Source organism: Pelecanus crispus, chromosome 3 (genome assembly GCF_030463565.1).
Source record: "Pelecanus crispus isolate bPelCri1 chromosome 3, bPelCri1.pri, whole genome shotgun sequence".
NCBI classification, from domain to species: domain Eukaryota; kingdom Metazoa; phylum Chordata; class Aves; order Pelecaniformes; family Pelecanidae; genus Pelecanus; species Pelecanus crispus.
In genome coordinates, this window is record NC_134645.1 from 17,406,035 (window position 1) to 17,425,439 (window position 19,405).

The 19,405-nt window shown below is 37.0% G+C and overlaps 1 protein-coding gene across 2 annotated transcripts in view; it reads right to left on the reverse strand.

Annotated features, from left to right (window-relative positions):
• GALNT2 (polypeptide N-acetylgalactosaminyltransferase 2) overlaps window positions 1–19,405 on the reverse strand; it is a 100,159-nt gene that overhangs the window by 11,134 nt on the left and 69,620 nt on the right. For both annotated transcript variants that reach the window (XM_075708396.1, XM_075708395.1), the window contains exons 7-11: window positions 16,474–16,595; window positions 9,900–9,987; window positions 6,111–6,198; window positions 5,479–5,582; window positions 723–849 (exon numbers count right to left, since the gene is read on the reverse strand). In XM_075708396.1, the coding sequence (XP_075564511.1) occupies window positions 723–849; window positions 5,479–5,582; window positions 6,111–6,198; window positions 9,900–9,987; window positions 16,474–16,595 (529 nt within the window). The remainder of the gene's footprint in view (window positions 1–722; window positions 850–5,478; window positions 5,583–6,110; window positions 6,199–9,899; window positions 9,988–16,473; window positions 16,596–19,405) is intronic.

Consider the following 19,405-nt stretch of genomic DNA (forward strand, 5'->3'; position numbering starts at 1 on the left):
GCAATACGTTCATCCACGTTACTTAAAAACCACTATGAATATGAATCAGAATTGCTATTCTCATTCTACAGAGGAGAAACTGAGGAAATAGCTCAGTATTTCAGCTACCACCATATACTGAATCAACAGCAAAATTAACTGGCATATTAATCTAAGCCCTTAATACTGCAGTTTCTTAGGTCTATAGAAAAAGTATTTTTAAACATAGCACAGGAAAGGCAAATATGATATAGAACGAAGTTGCCAGACTGGCACAAATGCCAGAATCAGTCTACATAATCATTTGTGTATCACATACCAATCATATATTAACAAAAAGTAAGCAAAGCATATTCATAACTTAAGTGTATTCTGGCTCTTAGTGAATGATGAAACTGTTTCTATAAAATGAAGATTTGAGATAGTTCTGAAAATAAAGCCTTCTTTAAAACCAAATAAACACAAAGTTCTCAAAATTGATAGAATGCCAAGCTAAGCACTTCCTTCTTTTCCAGGTTCTCAGGCTGTGTCTACTAGAAGTTTTCCTTTTCCAACAGGTTCTTCTCTCAATCTGTGTAGTTGCCTCAAAGTCATTAATTTCCTTTTAATTAATATGTTTCCATGCTAGATAATGCAAATACTTCTAAAGAAAAGATCCTTAAAATGAAATTACTGCCACCTGCTGATCATCTGAAGAAATCCAAAACATTCCTATTCAGCTGAAGACTTGGCTTAACAGTTACCTTGCAAACACAGTACCACTCCCACCGGGAAATGTGTAGGGATGCTGTTTGCGGAACACATGACCCACTCTGCTGCAAGGGATGATTTCTAGACTCCCACCGCATTGCCAAACTCTGAATGAGATCTCTGAAATAAAACCATGAAAGACCGACATCACAAAATACTGTAATTTTGTAGTATACTATTTACAGAGAAGGCTTTTATTGACTATCACTGAGAAGATCAATAAGAGAGTTTCCTGAGAAATTCCTGCATAAACAAAGGCATATCTGAGCATGTATTATTCTCCAAGCTCAAGAGAAATAATCATATTAAGTTGGAAACAAAACTCTATGTCTTCTCTTATCTGAGGTTACTAGCATTCCCCTAATTCATAAGCCATGCTGCAATTTGCCAGAGTAAGTTAGGTCTATATGTACCATTACTGTACTTTAGATAAAGGGTAAGCAACAGTTGATACACTTCACAGATAAATTAATGACCTAGCTTACAATAAAATTTTTCAGCTAAAGATGGAGTAACACAGTGGACAAAATCAAGGCATGATAAAACAATCAATAGATTCGAGCTGCTAACTTACTATAGCAGATAACCAAACACTCACCATGGAAGGAGTTATATCAAGTCAATCTTGACTTGAAGACAGACTGAATAAAGATGCAACTTCTGTAAACTGAGTGTTATGGACAGTACACTTCTAAGCTGATCTAGTGAGCTGACCCAGCTAGTGAGGACAAGAAGGTCCAGAAATATTTAGACACCGTTCTTACCTTAGACCTTTGACAGCAGAAGTCACCTAGTGCTGACAAAGTTTTCCTCATTCATTCCAAATAAGCGCAGTAAGAAGGGTGCTTCCAGTAGCACTGTTTCAATTTTGATGTTTCCCCCTTTAGTCCAGTACCTGCTACCAGTTACTGAGTGCTACCCTTAGTTTCAAGCCTCTTCATAATCATTCAGTATCTTTACACAGATTAAAGTAATAATAATAACAATCTCTAATTTAAAGTCAGTGTCTACCTTTTATGACTTACACTAAGTGCCATTCCTTCCTCCAGAAGCCTTCCTCCCACATACACAAAATAAGCCATAAAAATAGCATTACTTCAAAAATTAAATTTGGGGGAAAAAAAACCCAAAACAAAAACAAAACCACCAAAGCTTAGAGAGCATGTCTTCTTGATGGTCCTTCCAGAGAAAAAGGGGGAAAAGGAGCAGTGGGGGGAAGAGAGGTGCTGTGATTTCAACTGCTGACAGTGCAAGTTAACTGCCTTTCTTCTGAATGGTCTTTGCTTTTACAAGGATCATTTCCTATTTGCATTGCTTCAGTGATAAATTCTTTTGTATCAGGGCCAATTAGGCATATTCATGAATCCTAGACAGTCCACATAGTCCAATCTATAGACAGATCATCCTCCAGAAATATTAATGACAATATTGTCTTTGCCAGTAACTTATAGTCTTGATTTTCCAGTTGAATTAACATGGGACAATAGGCAAAAGTGATTTTTAAATCAACTGAACATAACATTCTCTCTGTACATTTTTCACAACACTGACTTCAGTCTTACACCTCTAATTTTGAGCTTAGAATAATAATAAAAAAAAAATAGAATCACAGTAAACAACTGGTCACTGCTTCTACTAAACAACTTAGTAACTAAAGCACTTCCATGTTTCTACCAGAAAAAATTGCACATAGATAGAAGACTTCAGGCCCTCCCATATCTAGCTCAAATTTAGTCCCATACTGCTCAAATTGAGAAAGCAGAGGAGTAATAGCTTTCTTGTACCACTTTGAAGCATTATTTATGGAGTTTTGCTAGAAAGTTCATATAGGTATTAGCCCAATGCGAGGGGATGCTGTGCTCAGTGAGGACAGCCTAGTGAAAGAAGATAGGGCGATCTGATCAGAGATAAAGGCTTTTGCGTTGACAAGCAAGTGCAGACTAAATGCTTGAAATCTAGTATTAGACTTAAATAAGTTTTTAGGAAATACACACCTCTGAAATGAGGTAAAGTGAGAGATTCTGGTTAAAAATAAAGGTCAATGCAGTTTTTGGGTTTTTTTTTTTTTTTTTTTTTTTTAAAGTGATTCATTTGAAGATTTAATCCAAAAAGTCACTGTCATCTATTGAATGTGTGTAGGCATTGAAAAAGTATTTTTGTTTTTTAAAAGTAATTTAGAAATACCTTGTGTCAACTTTTTTCATTATTCATAGCTTCCTCTACTGTGTACATTAGTTTGATTAATTCTCCCTCCATAAATTCCCAGAAATGTAAACCTACATGTATACTTTCCAGCACCTTAGATTCTGAAGAACCTCAAAAAAAAGTGAAAATGATGAAAAATAGCTCTATGGGAAAGACAGCAAAGGACTAGTAAATAGGGAGAAGAAAACTAATTCTTATTTGCACCAACATGGCTTCTAAAGGCTGTGTGGATTTTTTAAAAATCCAGAAAAAAAAGGAATATACAGCAACTAAAACTTAAAAAACTCCCACAACGTCTTACTCGCTCCCCGATTTTAACAAAATTATTTTTAAAAGCCTAGGCTTTCAAATTAGACCCAAACCTTGTAATGGTCCATCCAGTTCTCCAGTGTACTCTGATCCTCCTATGCTTATCAAAAGGCATTGTAAAGATTCTGAGAATTAGAGTTTACGAATTCAAGACAAGACTGAACAAACCTTGATCCACATTTTGTACAGCAAGCACGCGTTATCAGTCACGTTTAGCAACAATCTCAAAATGCACCGTATCTTCATAGTAAGAGCTGTCTCAGCTAATTTAGGCAAAACACACGTGAACAAAATCTCATATAACAGCTGCTCTGTACATGCTTGAAGGAAAAATGCTACATTTTATAAAGCATAAATGTAATGTATAGCATTATTTTGCAAGTCCATCTAACAGATTATCAAGCTGCTGATCCAGAGATATGCTTGAGAGTAGAGAGGCCTGATGAGTGTGCATGTTGAATTTTAAACTGCACATCAGAGATTTCTGGTATCTTTGTCATTTATTGCCAATTAAATCATATGCCATGTGATTTTTACTCATCTTCAGTTAGTCTGGCAGCTATGAACAAATCATTAGCTGTCTGCTGTAGTGGTTGACTTTGCCTTTTCAGGGGACAGAGAAAAAGCACCCCAAAATCTCCATCTCCTCCTTCCTGTGGAGGAGGGGGAAGAGAGTGCAGCAGGAGCAACACTAACAGCTTTTTGCATACAGTCTTCTCACCTTGAGGAAGGAGCTGTTGCTTGTGCCTTTCCTGCTATCAAAGCCTCAATTATCAGAGCATAAAAGTAGCTGCTGAATTTTCAGAAAAAAACTCTGTCGCTCAAGTACATGCTTGCAGCTAATCAAATATTTAAGTGCTCTAGTGGCAAAACAGGTTTTCAGAGTGAATGCAAGTATTGCCGTAGTAAGTTTATCCAATGACTTTCCAGGACATTTTAAAAACATGAAAAATTTTGATACACGTTAATAAAATTTAGCAATATAAAGCCAAAATAGTGAGAAAACAGAAACACAGAAAGTAATTGTTCAAAATGCATGAGAGGTTTCTTCGAGTATTGCATAGGAAAGTCAGAGACTGGACTGTAAGGATGCCTCTTCCAGCCTTTAAGTTCCTCACAAGAGTGTTAAACATTTGGTTACCATATCTCCATACTTAGTGTGCTGTATACAGCAGACATTTCCTTGTAGGCCAAGCATATGCTCAATGCATATGCATATTTCAGTAACTCAAAATACCCATTGGTTTTTACAAGTTCGAGGTATTTCAGGATTTTGCAGCTAGCACGTGCAGTAGAGAAGTTTCTATCCTTAGAACTGCTCCTAAACCACACAACTTAATGTCTGAGATGCATCTCTACCCTAAAAAACTAAATTAATGACAGAATGGAAGTCTTGAGAAGTTGTAGAGTTCTGCTCCTCCCAAACCTTTTTTGCTTTAACACAAGTATATACGTCTTAACTGGAGAAAAAACTTTGTACAATACTGTAGTGCAAAGAGCCAAAAAAGCCTACTAAAGCCAGATCTAACCACCAGGTCAAAGAAGAAATGGCTAAAGCACAAGTTCTCTCACAGCTCCTCCTCCCTCTTCTCTAAATCCCAAACATCTGAAAATAAGGAATTACAGGAAAAATACCTTCTCAACCATAATTATCTCATAGGGGTGAAGTAGGCGTATAAAATTAAAAAACTCACTAAGTTTAGATGCCAGGCAGTATAGAATTATTAATGTTAAGAAAGATTATTCTTCAGTCAGCTAAGTTTTAATTGATTTCTTAAGATGTACGTAAGAATATTAAATTCATGAACTCCTATGTTCTACTTTTCACGATTAAATTTCAGCAGTATCTTAAAACATACCTTAAATTGCCAGCATTTAAACGTTACTGTATTTTAATCAATAACTTTAGATGAGGATGTGACTTTCAAACAAGGTAGCATTTTTGAAAGTAATTTCCTGCCTGATAAAATAAAAAATTACAGGATGTAGACAACTTCCATTACAAAAAAAATTTCACTGCTTAAAACACACTTTTATTCTCTCACATTTAGCATATAATTCCTACCTTGTTTTAATTCTTTCATTGAAATAAACCTTTTGGATTTTGCCAATAATGCATGTGAAGTTTGAACCCTCTTTGCACAAAATCAGGAAGACCATGACTCTATGACAATAAAGGCAATGATCAAACCTGCTTTCTTTAAAGACTGATTTGAAGGTAAATAATATACTTACCTAAGTTTTCTCCACCCCAAACATCCATCATCATGTCATACTTCCCTAGTTCTTCAAAATAGGATTTGTCCATCACAAATAACCCACCAGCTATCATGGGTGTCCTAAACAGACAAAAAAATTAAATTACTTACAGAACCATGACCTGGGAGGTAACTATTTGCACCTCAAGATTAGTATCAACTTGAAAAAACTTGCAATGCTTTCAAATGCAACTAATTTTGCAACTATCACTTCAAATGTTGTCTGCACATTTCTATGGCATATATAGTGCCATGACCACCTTTTGAGGCAGTTTCCAAATCTCCATTTGGCTCACAAGTTCCTTATGTAAAGGGTGCTAACTTGTGCTACTGATGCTGTAGATTTAGCCCTCAAAACATACCAACTTTAAACAAAGTGACATCTACTTTTTGTTAAGGGTAAAATAATCTACCGGTGTGCTTTAAAGTATTTTTTAAAATACAATTTATTTCTGAGAGTCTCATAATGCTACATAAATATGAATGAAGTTTCAATATTAATGAAAGCTATAGTAAAGATCCCCTTTCAGATTCAGAGAAGATGATTTCTAACTTTGGTTGGTTGTGAACTACAACCTATTAGAGGGAGAAGTGGTGGTACAGACATACTTTATGGGAGCAACTGGATTTCCTTGCCGTGCTCTTCTTTGCTCTGGTGTCATGTAATCCCACTTGAACACCAGGTTCCAATCAAAGCCTTCAAGAAGAAAATATTAGAGAGTAGGATGTTAAAAAGACTGTGGTCATCATTCAACTTGTAGAAATATAATGTTGACTGAAAGTACTGGGAACTGCAATTTAAATTAAAAATTTAAACTTCTACAAACTTCTGGGTAGAAAAGAAACAAGTAGGAGTCCAGATAAAAGTTAAAGAAGTTGACAGGACAATAAAAAAATTAATCTTAAAACCAAAATAACTTTGATTTCTCTTGTTGCCATCTATTACACAAAGAAACCCAGTCAGCAAGTGACAAAGCAAAAGCCTTATATAAGAATCTAACGTCTCATATCCTTATATCAAATAGAACATCATATGAAGATCTTCGAGCCGTTACAAATGCTCTCAGTCTTTACTGTACAATTGCATTTGAACTCTTATCAAACAATCACATATTTATGTTTAGATACAGGTCACAACAGGCTATGTAGCTCCCACTTATTAACATTAATTTAACTTCCGCCTTTCCCACTGTATGCTTTTAAGTGCATCATTTTTTAAACCCAAGGCAAGCACTAGAGCACCAAAATCTTACTTCTCTTATGTATGTACATATATGTGTGTACATGCAGCAACAGCTGGTCTGGTCCTTTTGTGAGTTAAGCACAGAAGCACATAAAGATCACTAGAATAGACAAGACCAATAGGTCACCTACAGCAGCTTTCTACCTAACAACCATTTGAACTACCTCCTTTAGGCAATGATACACCACTGGTATTAGACAAACTTCCTATAGGAAACACTTTCGTAACAGTTTTTGAGCTGGGTTATGCCCATAAGCATGAACATTTATTAAAAAAAACTACACAAGGTCCATAGCCCTCTCCCAGTACACCTAACAAATCAGCCTTAGACAGACTGCCTGCTGCCAAACACATTTAGATCCTATGAGGTCATGTAATGAATGATTTCCAGATTTCTGGTGCACAGATGTCAACAGTTTTCTTTCTCCAGCATACAGATAAAGCCATTACTTTGTGGGGAAGTGGGGAAAAAGCTAAGGTAAACAGACAACAATTACAGTCCTACAAACTGTCTGCCTGCATCCATAAACATGCATAGTAATGATTGATGCAGAGAGTTGAAAACTTTAGTTTTCATTTTAACTCACAAGATATTTCCCACACACACACACAATACAGAAATTATCCTGAACAGTCTTTACAGCATGCATGCCAACTCTTTCTCTCCATATTTCAGTATTTCATTAAGTGTTGCACTGTAAAAATGAAAGACCATGTAACTATTCCAAAACTCCAAGTAGCAAAACAGTAAAATGGCTACGATCTATAGTACTGCAAAACCTCCAGCATGAAAAGTAAAATGACCTCCAATATTTCCATGCAGTTAAAAAGTTGCATTTCATCATATGTGCCCAGCAAAATTACTTGCATCTGGGAGAACTTGAAAAAACATACTGTTCTCCAGCAGAAGTAGTAGAGATAGAGTTACATATATTCAGTGAACACAAGGGGTCTCTTTTGGAACACAGCACTCTGTTACGAACTCGGAACAAGTGTATAAATTGTCTACCCATAAAAAACGGTCTTCCGTCTCCATTTTCACTGACTCTGGGAAAAATCTGCACTCAATGAGATAATATCAGTAACTGCAAAAGGAGTATTTTTAAACACAAGTGCATAGCCAGTATGAAATTCTATCCAGTGTAAACTGCATCATAGGCATACTCTGAATTATTAGATCTCAGTTAACCACAGTTTATCCCAGTAACTAAAGTGTTTCTCAGGGCAGCATAAACACTTTTGCAAATCCCCTCTCAAAAAAAAATTTGTAACACGAAGTGCGTGGATTTAGGAGTGGCCAGACTTGAGAATCATTTCACCCCTGTCAGCTTTAAAAAGTTTGTAGCATTTGCTAGGTTGCTTGTCTCGGGTGATTAAGTCCTTTCAAAACAGACCAGGCACAAATGCTGTCCCAGCTGTCTCAACTCTCCATGCTTCAGCCACACAGATACTGTATCTAAGGTTGAAAGCATAGTTTGGTTTCCGTGTTTAGACTTGGCCCCAGTGAAAGTGTCCTGTGATGCCAAATGCCTCTAACATGGTAATCTGTCCTCTGGGAAGTGAAAAGAAATATATTATTCACATTTCAACAGACCCCCAAATAGCTTTAAACACTGGTATGTGCAAAATTTCTATTGTTAACATTAAAAAAAAAGACAGCTTCTCACTCCTCAGTCCAGAAGCTCCATGCACTTTAAAGAATCTATTCTATTGTGTATAGGGGGAGAAAATAGGGAAACATAGTTCCAAAGATGAGGCATGAAAAGCAGTAACAAGTGAAATGATCTCTCAATCTTCTCCCACTTCACTTGGGAAGAATTAAAGAGCATGAACCCCACAGGAACCAATCGAAGGTTTCAATGAAAGAATTCCTCCTCCTACTGCAGACAACAATAAAAGCCACATAATGGTATAGAGATTTCCATACTCAAGGCATAATGAATAGATTGGGTAAAAGCCTTAAGGTTTTAATAAAGCTGGCACACAGATAATAGCACAGAACTATACATTAGCGCACTGTGAATACATGCACTGTGTTATTTCAGACCATTAATTAAAAGGATATAGAACCTCTCACCTCCAGATCACTGACTGGAGATTGAAGCACGTGTGACACTATGCAAATACTGCTTTTATTTTAATTTACTGGAACAACACTTGGTGGCCAGTTCAAAACTAGTAACTGACAGAACAGGCTTGAAATTGTTTTTTCCTTCCTTACTCAAAGTCCATTCAGAAAATGCTGAAACACTGTGAGAACAGCACTGCGTAATTTCTATATTGTGGCTTATCTTATATCTTTGTGCAGACAGTTCAGTTTCCAGGGTTGTGGGAACAATTACTTTAAAAAAAAAAGTGGGGGGAAAGGGGGCAGAGAACCACTATTTTAAATGCCAGATTCTTGCTTACAGTGAAGAAAGTTTTGAAAACTTGTAATGAGTAAGGAATTTAGTATATGGTTGCCCTCCCCACTTTGGAAAAGGAGAGGGGGGGATTTTTTTTTTTTTTATATATGTTTTGAGTGGTTCACAAGTCTTTTTACTATTTACTGCCAACAGTTCACATTAGCCAGACATAGGGAAACTGTAGTATTTGTAAACTCAATTTAAAAGGAAATTTTGTAACTGCAAAGGTATAAACACTAGAAATTTTGAAGGTCACATGTTACTCTCTTCACAATTAAAGACCATGGTAACAGAAACATTTATTTTTTAAACACATTCCAAAGCTTTCTGCTTATTCAGAAGAGTTTAATTTTTTAAGCAAATCAGCATCTTGAAAAAACCTCATAGGCACTGCATTGCTGATGGGCTTCTAAGCTAGAGGGCAATTAAAGCCTATCTTATCTAAAAAGAGAATCATAAGCTCTGGCCATAAGCTGCTTCTGACACATTCACACAATCCTACAAACATTGGAGTACTGCACATTGCAGCATAAACTTATAGGAATTAGTATAATAAAAACGAACTGTTTTAAAGCAGAAGACAATAAAGCCAATTAAAATCCAAGCGTAGAAACAACTGACCTATAGAACTTAAACTAGATATATGAAAGAGGAGAATAGTATGTTAACTGCCCATTCTACAACTGCAGTGATTATGAGCTTTGATTCTTGATGCTTTTTTTTAATTTGTATTCCAGTACAGGTACATACCGCCTTTTAAATCAGCTGACGCCCCCACGTACTGGAAGTTGTCCATATTAATTACATCAATAATAGGAGACACAACTCTGGTCTTGTCCTAAAATAAATATTAGAAAGTAATATTGAAATATTAAATCAATATATAAAGATTCAGGCAGGATGAGATGTTGAACAGTTCAGCAGGTTTTCATTAGCATGTCTCCCCCAGCTCTCCCCCTATTTCAACTTATGGCTCTGAATAGCCAGTCCTGTGAACAGCATTGCTCAGCACTGCTTCAGAAAGCAGAAACCACACTATACAGCTGGGAATCTTCTTTCTATTCTAGGCTACTTATATTCAGGTAAACCCCCTCTTCTGACTTGCTCTTGAAGGAGGCAGCAAACTTGTAGTTCTAAAGGCAGTCAAGCAAACGGGACTTCCATTCTTACTTTTAAAACTGGCTCAAAGAAAAGAAGCATCCAGGCAATTGGTATTTCCCACAGCAAATCTCTAGCCACACAGTGTACTACAGTCTTATTACTCCAACCTCTACGGAACCCTTAGGCCTTTCTGCAATCAGGAAAGTCTTAGGTTAATGCTAACCCATTTTACACTAGAAGAATCACACTTCACAATCAGATACTTAGACAGGAAAGAGAACCTAAAAACACCTCAGACTAATGAACACTATTAATCTCCAGCAGCCAAGATTCCAGTGGTGCAGATACCACATTCCTCTGTCCAACCATGGTCTCATATACTACTCTGAGTAATGTTAATTACCTTAGCTGATGTGTTTGTCAAAATAGTTTTTAAGAAAAAACAAAAATCTTTCCAACAACTCCACATGCATCATCCAATAGGATCACAAGACATCAGAAATAGGATCCAATAGGATCACAATAGGATCACAAGATATCAGAAATGCAATATCATGGTTAAGCCAGTTTGTCTCCATGAAGTACTTCTTGGGGAAGGAAAACAAAACCAACCCCAAAACCAACAACACACACATACACACAAACCAAAACAAACAAAAAACCCCGAACCCAAGCAACCCAGTTACATTTACACACTGAAACATAACATCTATGGTAGTTTGATCAAATACTTTGCTTGAGGAGTTCAGCACACAATTTAGCATCATTCAGAGAGCACAGATAACTTCAGAACAGTGTATCACCAGATCTGAATATAAACAGTGTTTTGAATAAACAGGAGATATTTTGGTAATTCTGTTAGAGAAATGGTTCTCATGGTTTAAAAAATACCAACCTAAACATCTCCATTTTAAGAATTTATGTCATAAGTATGTCTTCAAACAACAATACGTGTATTCTAAACAGCAGTTCAGCAATGCATCCCCCCTTGCTAATCAGTATTATACAGAACAGATCGGAACCAAACTAGTATGAGAATAGTTAGAGCTCATAACGAGACTTAAAAGCAACTCTTGTAGTCAAATGCTTTGGTAGGTCCAATGAGGACATTAAACACCCATTTTCATTTATTGAATCTTAACTATTCAATCTGTGCTGATTTTAATAAGCCCAAATTACATAGTTGGCATTTACTAGATCGTTCTACCTGAGTGAGCAAAAGGTCACTAACTTCTGTATCAGCCAAAAGGAGAACTGAAGCTGTGTCTTCAGCTAAAAACTGAAGAGTAAGCTAAAAGGTGAAGACTCATTACTGATTTCTACATTCCTTTTAAGTATCACTGCAGCTATACCACCTGGGCCAAACATCTGCCTTTAGGACAGATCTAATGTAACAGCTAATCAGGTCTGCTACTAAGTATTAATTAGCTTAGTCTAAAGCAAACTAGAAACACAGACAAAAAAAAAGGCCAACCTGTCCTGTTCCACCATCAGCCACATCTTTAGCTCTTATTTCTGTTAGCCTGTAGCCCCAAGTCCATGCTTGTAATGGCAAGCTTATGGTTTTGCTAACGGTGTTGTACTTGGGAGGCAGTTATGATTTACTGCACCTTAACTGCAAAACACTACTTGCGTTTGTCTGCTCTCCTACACCACTAAAGCACTTGAGGTGCACCCATGACCTTATTTGAGGCATTCTATATACAGTGATAGAATTAGAAAACTCCTTTATTAAAGACTGATGATACAGAAGATACCCAGCCTATCAAGTTACTCACTATACACCCATCAGCATGAAATACAGAAATGCAAACACCTGTCCTCTCTTTCTCCTTCTTTCCTTAGCTGAAATTGAGACAGCTGATAGAACAGAATCATAGAATCATTTAGGTTGGAAAAGATCTTTAAGATCGAGTCCAACCATAAACTTAACGCTGCCAAATCCACCACTAAACCATGTTCCTAAGCACCGCATCTACACATCTTTTAATTACCTCCAGGGATGGGGACTCAACCACTTCCCTGGACAGCCTGTTCCAGTGCTTGACTACCCTTTCAGTGAAGAAGTTTTTCCTAATATCTAATCTAAACCTCCCCTGGCAAAAATTGAGGCCACTTCCTCTCATCCTATTGTTTGTTACTTGGGAAAGAGAGACCAACATCTATGCCCATCTCTAAAAACCTTTTCTGACAACAATTTGCATTTTCTCAAGTGGTTCTATTCTGCTCAGTTGAACCTGGTGGTAAAAGTTGCCCAAGCTTCAGGTGTCACATCAGGCAGAGCTTCAGTGAGCTTCTATAAGCTTCAACTTATCCCCACTCCACTGTGCTGGGTAAGCAGGCAGCACGTTGTCTCTATGCATTTGGGATTTCCTCAGGCTTTTACTGCCTGATTAGTTCCATCAATATCAGCAACACCATACTAACACCTCTTGCTACTCCTGACATTATTTAAACACCTTGCAGTTGTTTCTCAGACAAATAGCCAGGTTACAACCATTCAGTTTGATGTACAACCCCCACTTTGTTGGCTTGGAAACATGCTGCTCCTTCCATGATCTGAAATTACAGATTTGCTCAGCAGCAAAGCAGACAAGACTTGCACATTCTTAAGGTGATGCTTTTCAGGGCACTACAAATTTGTTAATGCAGAGACTGCTAAAAAGAGCTTTTGGGTCTCCAAAGTACAGAGAGTACATTCACTTAAAACACTAAAAAGCAGCTGCTCCCTTTAAATTATCCTAAAGGAAGATAGTTATTTATCCGTAGCATGATTAAAGTAGAAATCTGATGTGCATTCTAGAAACAAAAAAACATGATCAAAAAGGAACTCCTCTTTTTGTAATCTCCTGTTTCATTCTGAAGGGTTGACATGGTAACTTATAATGGAACACACAATTGGAAAACCATGTGCTTCTTGGTGAGGGTAATGAAAAGAAATAGCCTGTGAACTGCAAGTCTTTAGTGGCTGGAAATTTGTACCAGTCTATTTCATTTTAATATTTCATAAGGAGGTTATGTACGCTCTAGAGAGTTAGACTATTATATATTAGTCTCATAAACCATCAGAAATTATCCTCAAGATTCTGCGTAAATTGCTTCCCCCCCCCCAAAAAAAAAATCTCAAGACACTTCAAAGATTAAGCTTCACAACACTCTTGAGAGAAAATAAGTATTTTCTCTTCAGCATTGTGCCAGTTTAAAGTTGACTCATTCAAGGTCACAAAAATCTGACACATACATATGAAAAAGGAATACACATCTCATTTCTTAATCTTAGTTCTTTCTTCCTTTTAAGATCACCTTTGTTTAAAAACACCTTCCTAAAAGGGATGTAGGATTTACAGCTATGCTATGAAAACAGATTAGTTCAGTTCTGCACCAGAATCTTTCAATTCTTATTTTTCTCACATAACTGATGTACTACAAGAATAGAACAAAATTATTAGAAATCGGAAATGGAAAAAGCCAAGTAGACAAGTGTTCATGAAATAACTAGTAGTTGCCAATGTTTTCAAGATTGTCTATACTTATTACTATGTTGATATTTTGGGGGAATCAAAGGGTTAACCTCCACTGTCTCCTCATTTCAACACACATACACAAAAAATCTAGAGGACATAAAAGGTAGCCTTAGGGAAAGAGGCAGAAAACCATTCTCCAAGACGAAGCAAAGAAGGAGAAGATATACCAGCTCCAGGTTACACAAGTATCTGCATGTTCTGAACTCTAAAATATTCACCTTGTATGTATGCTGCTTCTGCTTTAAGCCTTTGCTCAAATTGCTGAAGAAAAATCCCTAGCAGTGTCAGACCCCTCTAGGAATGCTAAGCAAGCCTGCTCAATAGACAAAGATACTCTAACCAGGAAACCATCTCAAAGGAAAAAAACTGGGGGATGGATCATCCTTCAACTGAAGAAGAGAGCTTGATGCCTCAGGTGCTCCTAACACAAGCAAGAGGTCAAAGACACAGCTTTCTAAAGCGGTTACAGCACATCAGATAGAGTACTGTAGAAATTATTCAATTCAGACTGTTTGTTGGAAGCTATAAATTTTTATATTGTAACACACACAACTAATCCCCCAAACTCTGACAGAATTAAATGCCAAGCAGGCAATTCTGGAACAAAAAGAAAGAAGAAAAAGCCCACTCTTTCTACCACCTATAGAATAGATGCAGCAGCACATCAGAAAATGCTGTATTAATGTATAGTAGCCCTGACCTGAAAAATGTCAGCTTTGAGGCCAGAGCAGGACTGAATTCAGATCTGTTCAGCTTCTTGTCACTGAGACTATCAAGAAAATGCTGCCAATTGACATTAAGTGACATACCATCTACACTGTGAGCAAAATCAATCCATTTAAAATAACAAAGAACTATCATATACTCTATGTAGACACTATCCTTGCCTTACTTATTTGAACAAGCAGAAAGTTTAGAAGCTGCTTTATCAGTCCCCAGACTTGTTGCTTGGGAATCTTCCCCTGTGAAAGGAAACTGGAATTCCACACCAGTTATTTATTTAACAGTACATCAAGCTTTTAAGAATGGAAAATTGTATTTATACAGCTGAAAAGTATTCAATGGCACACATGATTAGTGTGTATCACAGTGACAATTGTGAGGAGTAAGTTTTGAAGGATCTAGTAATATATGTGCTGCTAAAAAGTGGCTGCTGCACAAAGCAAAATATGCACCAGTTTCTCCCACCAAGTACACCACATGTAATATTGGATCTTCACAAAACTGTCAACAATTTAGTAAGAAGTTTTACATTCTATTATGATGAAAAGGTTAACACTTTTTCATATCCCATATCAGTTTCAGAAAGCAAAATGAGTATACCCTGAAAAGTCATAAAGAAAGAGGATAAATGGCAAAATAGCTGTCTTACTAAAAGCAGGGTTTTGCTGACCAAAACTACCATTTGTCTTCTGACTTCTTGAACAGGTAGATGCTTCAAACCATTTACACAAAGACTTGAAAACAGTTCTCATATCCTAGAATCCATTAGTGCTTTAGCTGCAAGCATTCTCCACTTCCGTCTGAGATACATTTAATGCCTTCAAGTTTATTTTCCTAGTTAATTACTATAAAGAAATTCCCCCAACCCTTCTGAAGCTGCAACACTTTACACGAGCACAAAAATAGAAGGAAGTGCTATGTTACTCACGCTCAAGGGCTTTGTAGGCTCTAGGTACTTTAATAGTGTCCAGGATTTGAGCTGATTAAAGTTATTTCGACTCCAAAATAGGATTTTAACTGATGATATGTCTTAGGCAACTTACAGTATTTCTGGAACACACAGTAAAGCATCATAGAACCAAACAGAATAAGGAAAACGAGCCATCAGTTGATAGCTTCTCCATTGGCATATCGAGTATATGGGTTTTACTTGCCTTTTTTCCCCCCCCCCTCCCTTTTTGGGGGGAAATGCAAAGGGAAGCGTAGGGAAAATAAGCAAGGAACTGGGCATTAACAAGAAAAGAGTAGCTTAGCAAAACCATTTTGACCAGGAGCATTTTGAAAGAAAGCCTTTCCAGGAAGCAGAGTTTACCAGAAAGGGAATGCAATTAAGAAAGAAGAAAAACCCTGTTGTCTTGAGTGTTCCCCAGTGCTTTTTGGGATCACACTTGATTCACTTTCCACTTCAACTGAGTTCCTCCAGAGCAAGTCAACAAGTATAACCAACCCCTGGAGAAAACAGCATACTTTCACTCTCAATCCTCTCAATTGCTTTTCCGGGACACAGACCAAGCATCATTTTCATAGAAGCTGAGAGCCCACAGGCCTTGCTAATTTCCATGAGAATTTTGGTTTCACACCTCAACCTCTCTCCTATTATCACACTGAATCTTAATGAGGCATAAATACTCAGGTAAACTGAATTACATTGAGAGGATATTGAGTGAGGAGAACTATATTTTGCTCTAAAGATTTTCACCACTTACTGAGAAGGTCCCTAAAGAACCAAAGAAGCATATATTTGAATTGCTTGTAAAGATAATAATAAATATTCACATTTTATGTTCCTGTGTTCACAGATTAAATGAACAAAAAGTGGGTTTTAATCACAGAACACTCTGATCATCTTCATCACCTCACTTCAGAGGAAAAGCTTCCTTAGAAAATGCATAAAATTAATGTAGTATAAACCAGATGGCTTTAAAATTTTAAAGCTACTCCTTCAGGAAATTACTTTAGAAGAACTCTTTACTAACCTCAGTTACTCTTTCCAAAAGTGGTTCCAGCCAGTGTTCATTGCATTCACAGTGACTATCCAGGAAGGTCAGTACTTTTGCTTGTGCTGCATCTGCACCTCTGACACGGGAGCGCATCAGCCCTGCGAAGTAAAGATAAAAAGCTTAAAGTACTTAGTGAGGAAAACAATCAACAGTAGTGAGAAACTATTGTATTCCAAGTCATTAATTAAATAACTCGGACAGGGCAAACACACAAGTTCCATTATCAAAATGAGATACTAGTTAACAATTCAGTGAAATGACTTCATAACAAATAGCCTGCAAGCTTCCAACCTAGTGCACAATAGTCTACAGATTTCAATCTGATTTAGGTAGAAGAATTAAAGTACTTTTTTTGAAAAGTGATACACAAGTACAGCTGGGTCTGCATTACAGTAAGTAGTACTTATACTGATAAATATTACTCAAGATAGGGCCTGAAAGCAAACACCTTTCCAACAGTTCTACAATAGAACTGAGGAAAGCACCATCATCAGCTTATCCTCCCCACCTTTTTGCCTCCCCCATCTTAGTTCTCACCGCAGTCTGTCCATTCTTCTATCAACTTCTTCCAGAAATAACCATGCTTCACTATTTCATATCCGAGAGCCTTCCTCCCACCCCTTTCAACTGCTTTTCCCCTGTGTTTCTTGCACTTCTCTTGTTTTGTAGTTTGGGGTTTGTTTTTTTTTTTTTTTTTTTTTAAATATTATCTTGAAAAGATTTCTTTAGGAAGAAACCTATGGTAAAGGTTCTTCTCTATAACTCAATTACACAGATCCCCTCACTGATTTTCCCTGTTCCTTTCCTTCATTCCTTCTCTTTTAGTATTTGTTCATTGGATGATCTCACCATTCCTTAAAGTCCCTTGCTATATGTACACACATACCCTAGAACATCCCATGATGTACTTCAATACAGAAAAATAGCAAGCTTCCTCTCATTCCTTTGCAAATTCCCCCCTACTTTTCCCTATTACTATTCAAAATTAATTGATTTCAATGTCACTCAAGATCAAAGCCAAGTAGTTACTTTTTTTCCTTTTTCTTTCTACATTGTTTCCCACCAAATCTGTTCTGCCTTTCCCCCTTCCCCAACTGAAACACTGTAAAAGAGTCAACCCCACTTCTTTCCATCCCCTTTACAAAATAAACCTGCAAAATATGACTCTGCCAAACAGAATACAAGAGGCTTAAGAGGAAAAGCTTGTTTGCTCTGTCCAACATTCAGCAATAGCCTCATCAAGATCCTTGTACTGCCTCTTACTGCAAACGTGAGCACTTCACCATTGTAGGTATGTGCTATGCTGATGCTTTCCCACAGTAATTTCTACACCTTATCTGTTGCCCATTGGCAGCTAACTGTACCTCATTGCTTTTTATGCTGTCTCCCTAATTCCAACCTTTGAACCTGTTCCGTTCAGTTTTTCTACATCAAACCATTCCTCAAGCACTCCAGCTATGTTTCTTTTACTTTTGCAATTCCTTCTTCCAGAGCTTACTATTTCTAACTTACTTTCTTAAAGAACCTACTGTCTCGCCCTACTTCCATAGAAAACACACAGTTGCATTTCTAATTTCAGATTTAGGGCCAAAAAACTTGCTTGGGTCATTGAGTCCTCTACAATCACATTCAGCCTTACAACAGAAAGAGTCTAGAAGGTTCCCTTGAACATTTATTCTGTAGAATACCATGCCCTCTGAAACATATCTGTTCTCATAACAAACTCCGGTCTTACAGATGAGGCTAATAGCTACTATCACTTATTTCTGAAAGCGAGGCAGTCAATGTCATCCCCTCCACAAACACTATCCCTTTATTTTAATTTTTGTTTTAACACACACTGTTTTTCTCTGTTGTTCATACTAATGTGTTACTCTTAGCATCCTGCACACTGGTTGATTTTACTGATTCTCTTAATTTTTAATTTGTATGTGCCTGAGATATCAGTATCAGTCTACACTTGAAAATGAAAAGCAGAGTATCAAACTCAAACATAGCAGCCAGCAATCAAATGAACTCTTACAGTATTTTAATTTAAAAAATTATCACCTGGTTGCACATATGGATGCCTAGGCAAAACTTTATGAACACTACAGTAGATCCCATGGGTAACAGTTTAATCTTAATCTCACAAAAATATCAAGTAAACTAGTACCATGCCTTCAATCTGAAAATAGTTGTTCTTTTCTGACATAATAAAAGATTTGTCAAATCGTATTTCATTTTCAGATATACAGACGCATATGTTTAAGTAAGAATCTGTATATGCAGTACACAGTTAATATTCATAATTACTAAAAAATAAACATCAAAAAGATGTTACTTCATGCCATTTTTTCCATTACTATTATCTCCATCTTTAAGTGCTGTACTGATCAGAAAAATGACATTAACTTACTCAGAATCCTGCAACCATGGCAAGTCACAGAAGGCCTGCTTTCCTAACAAGCCTTTATTCACAAGTATATTCCAAACAAAACATTGAAACACTAAGAATCCACCGGTTTGCAATAACTGTAGTTATGGGACAACACAGGTTTTGCACATGTAATTTCCAGTTTCTGACAATCTAATGGTTCTAGCTGCTCTCCAGGCGAGGCTGGCAGCCTAGAAGATAGAGTGCTTATAATAAACAAGCACATATCTGCTAACTCAGTCAGCTATTTCAACTGTCAACTCTCAGTTATTATTTCAAACAGCTGTAGCATAACAGTTGCCTATATCTAATACTTTAAGATCCATAGCCAGGAAGCTGCTGCCTGAAGGGCTCAGTGATAAAGACCATAATTTACAAAGCAACAAAGAAAACAAAAAAGTAAGACAAGTTTGTTACATAGCACACTGGCTTCAGCAAAACTGGCATATGTGGTCCCAGCCCTCCTGGCTGCTCAAATCCTCTCAAGTCTGC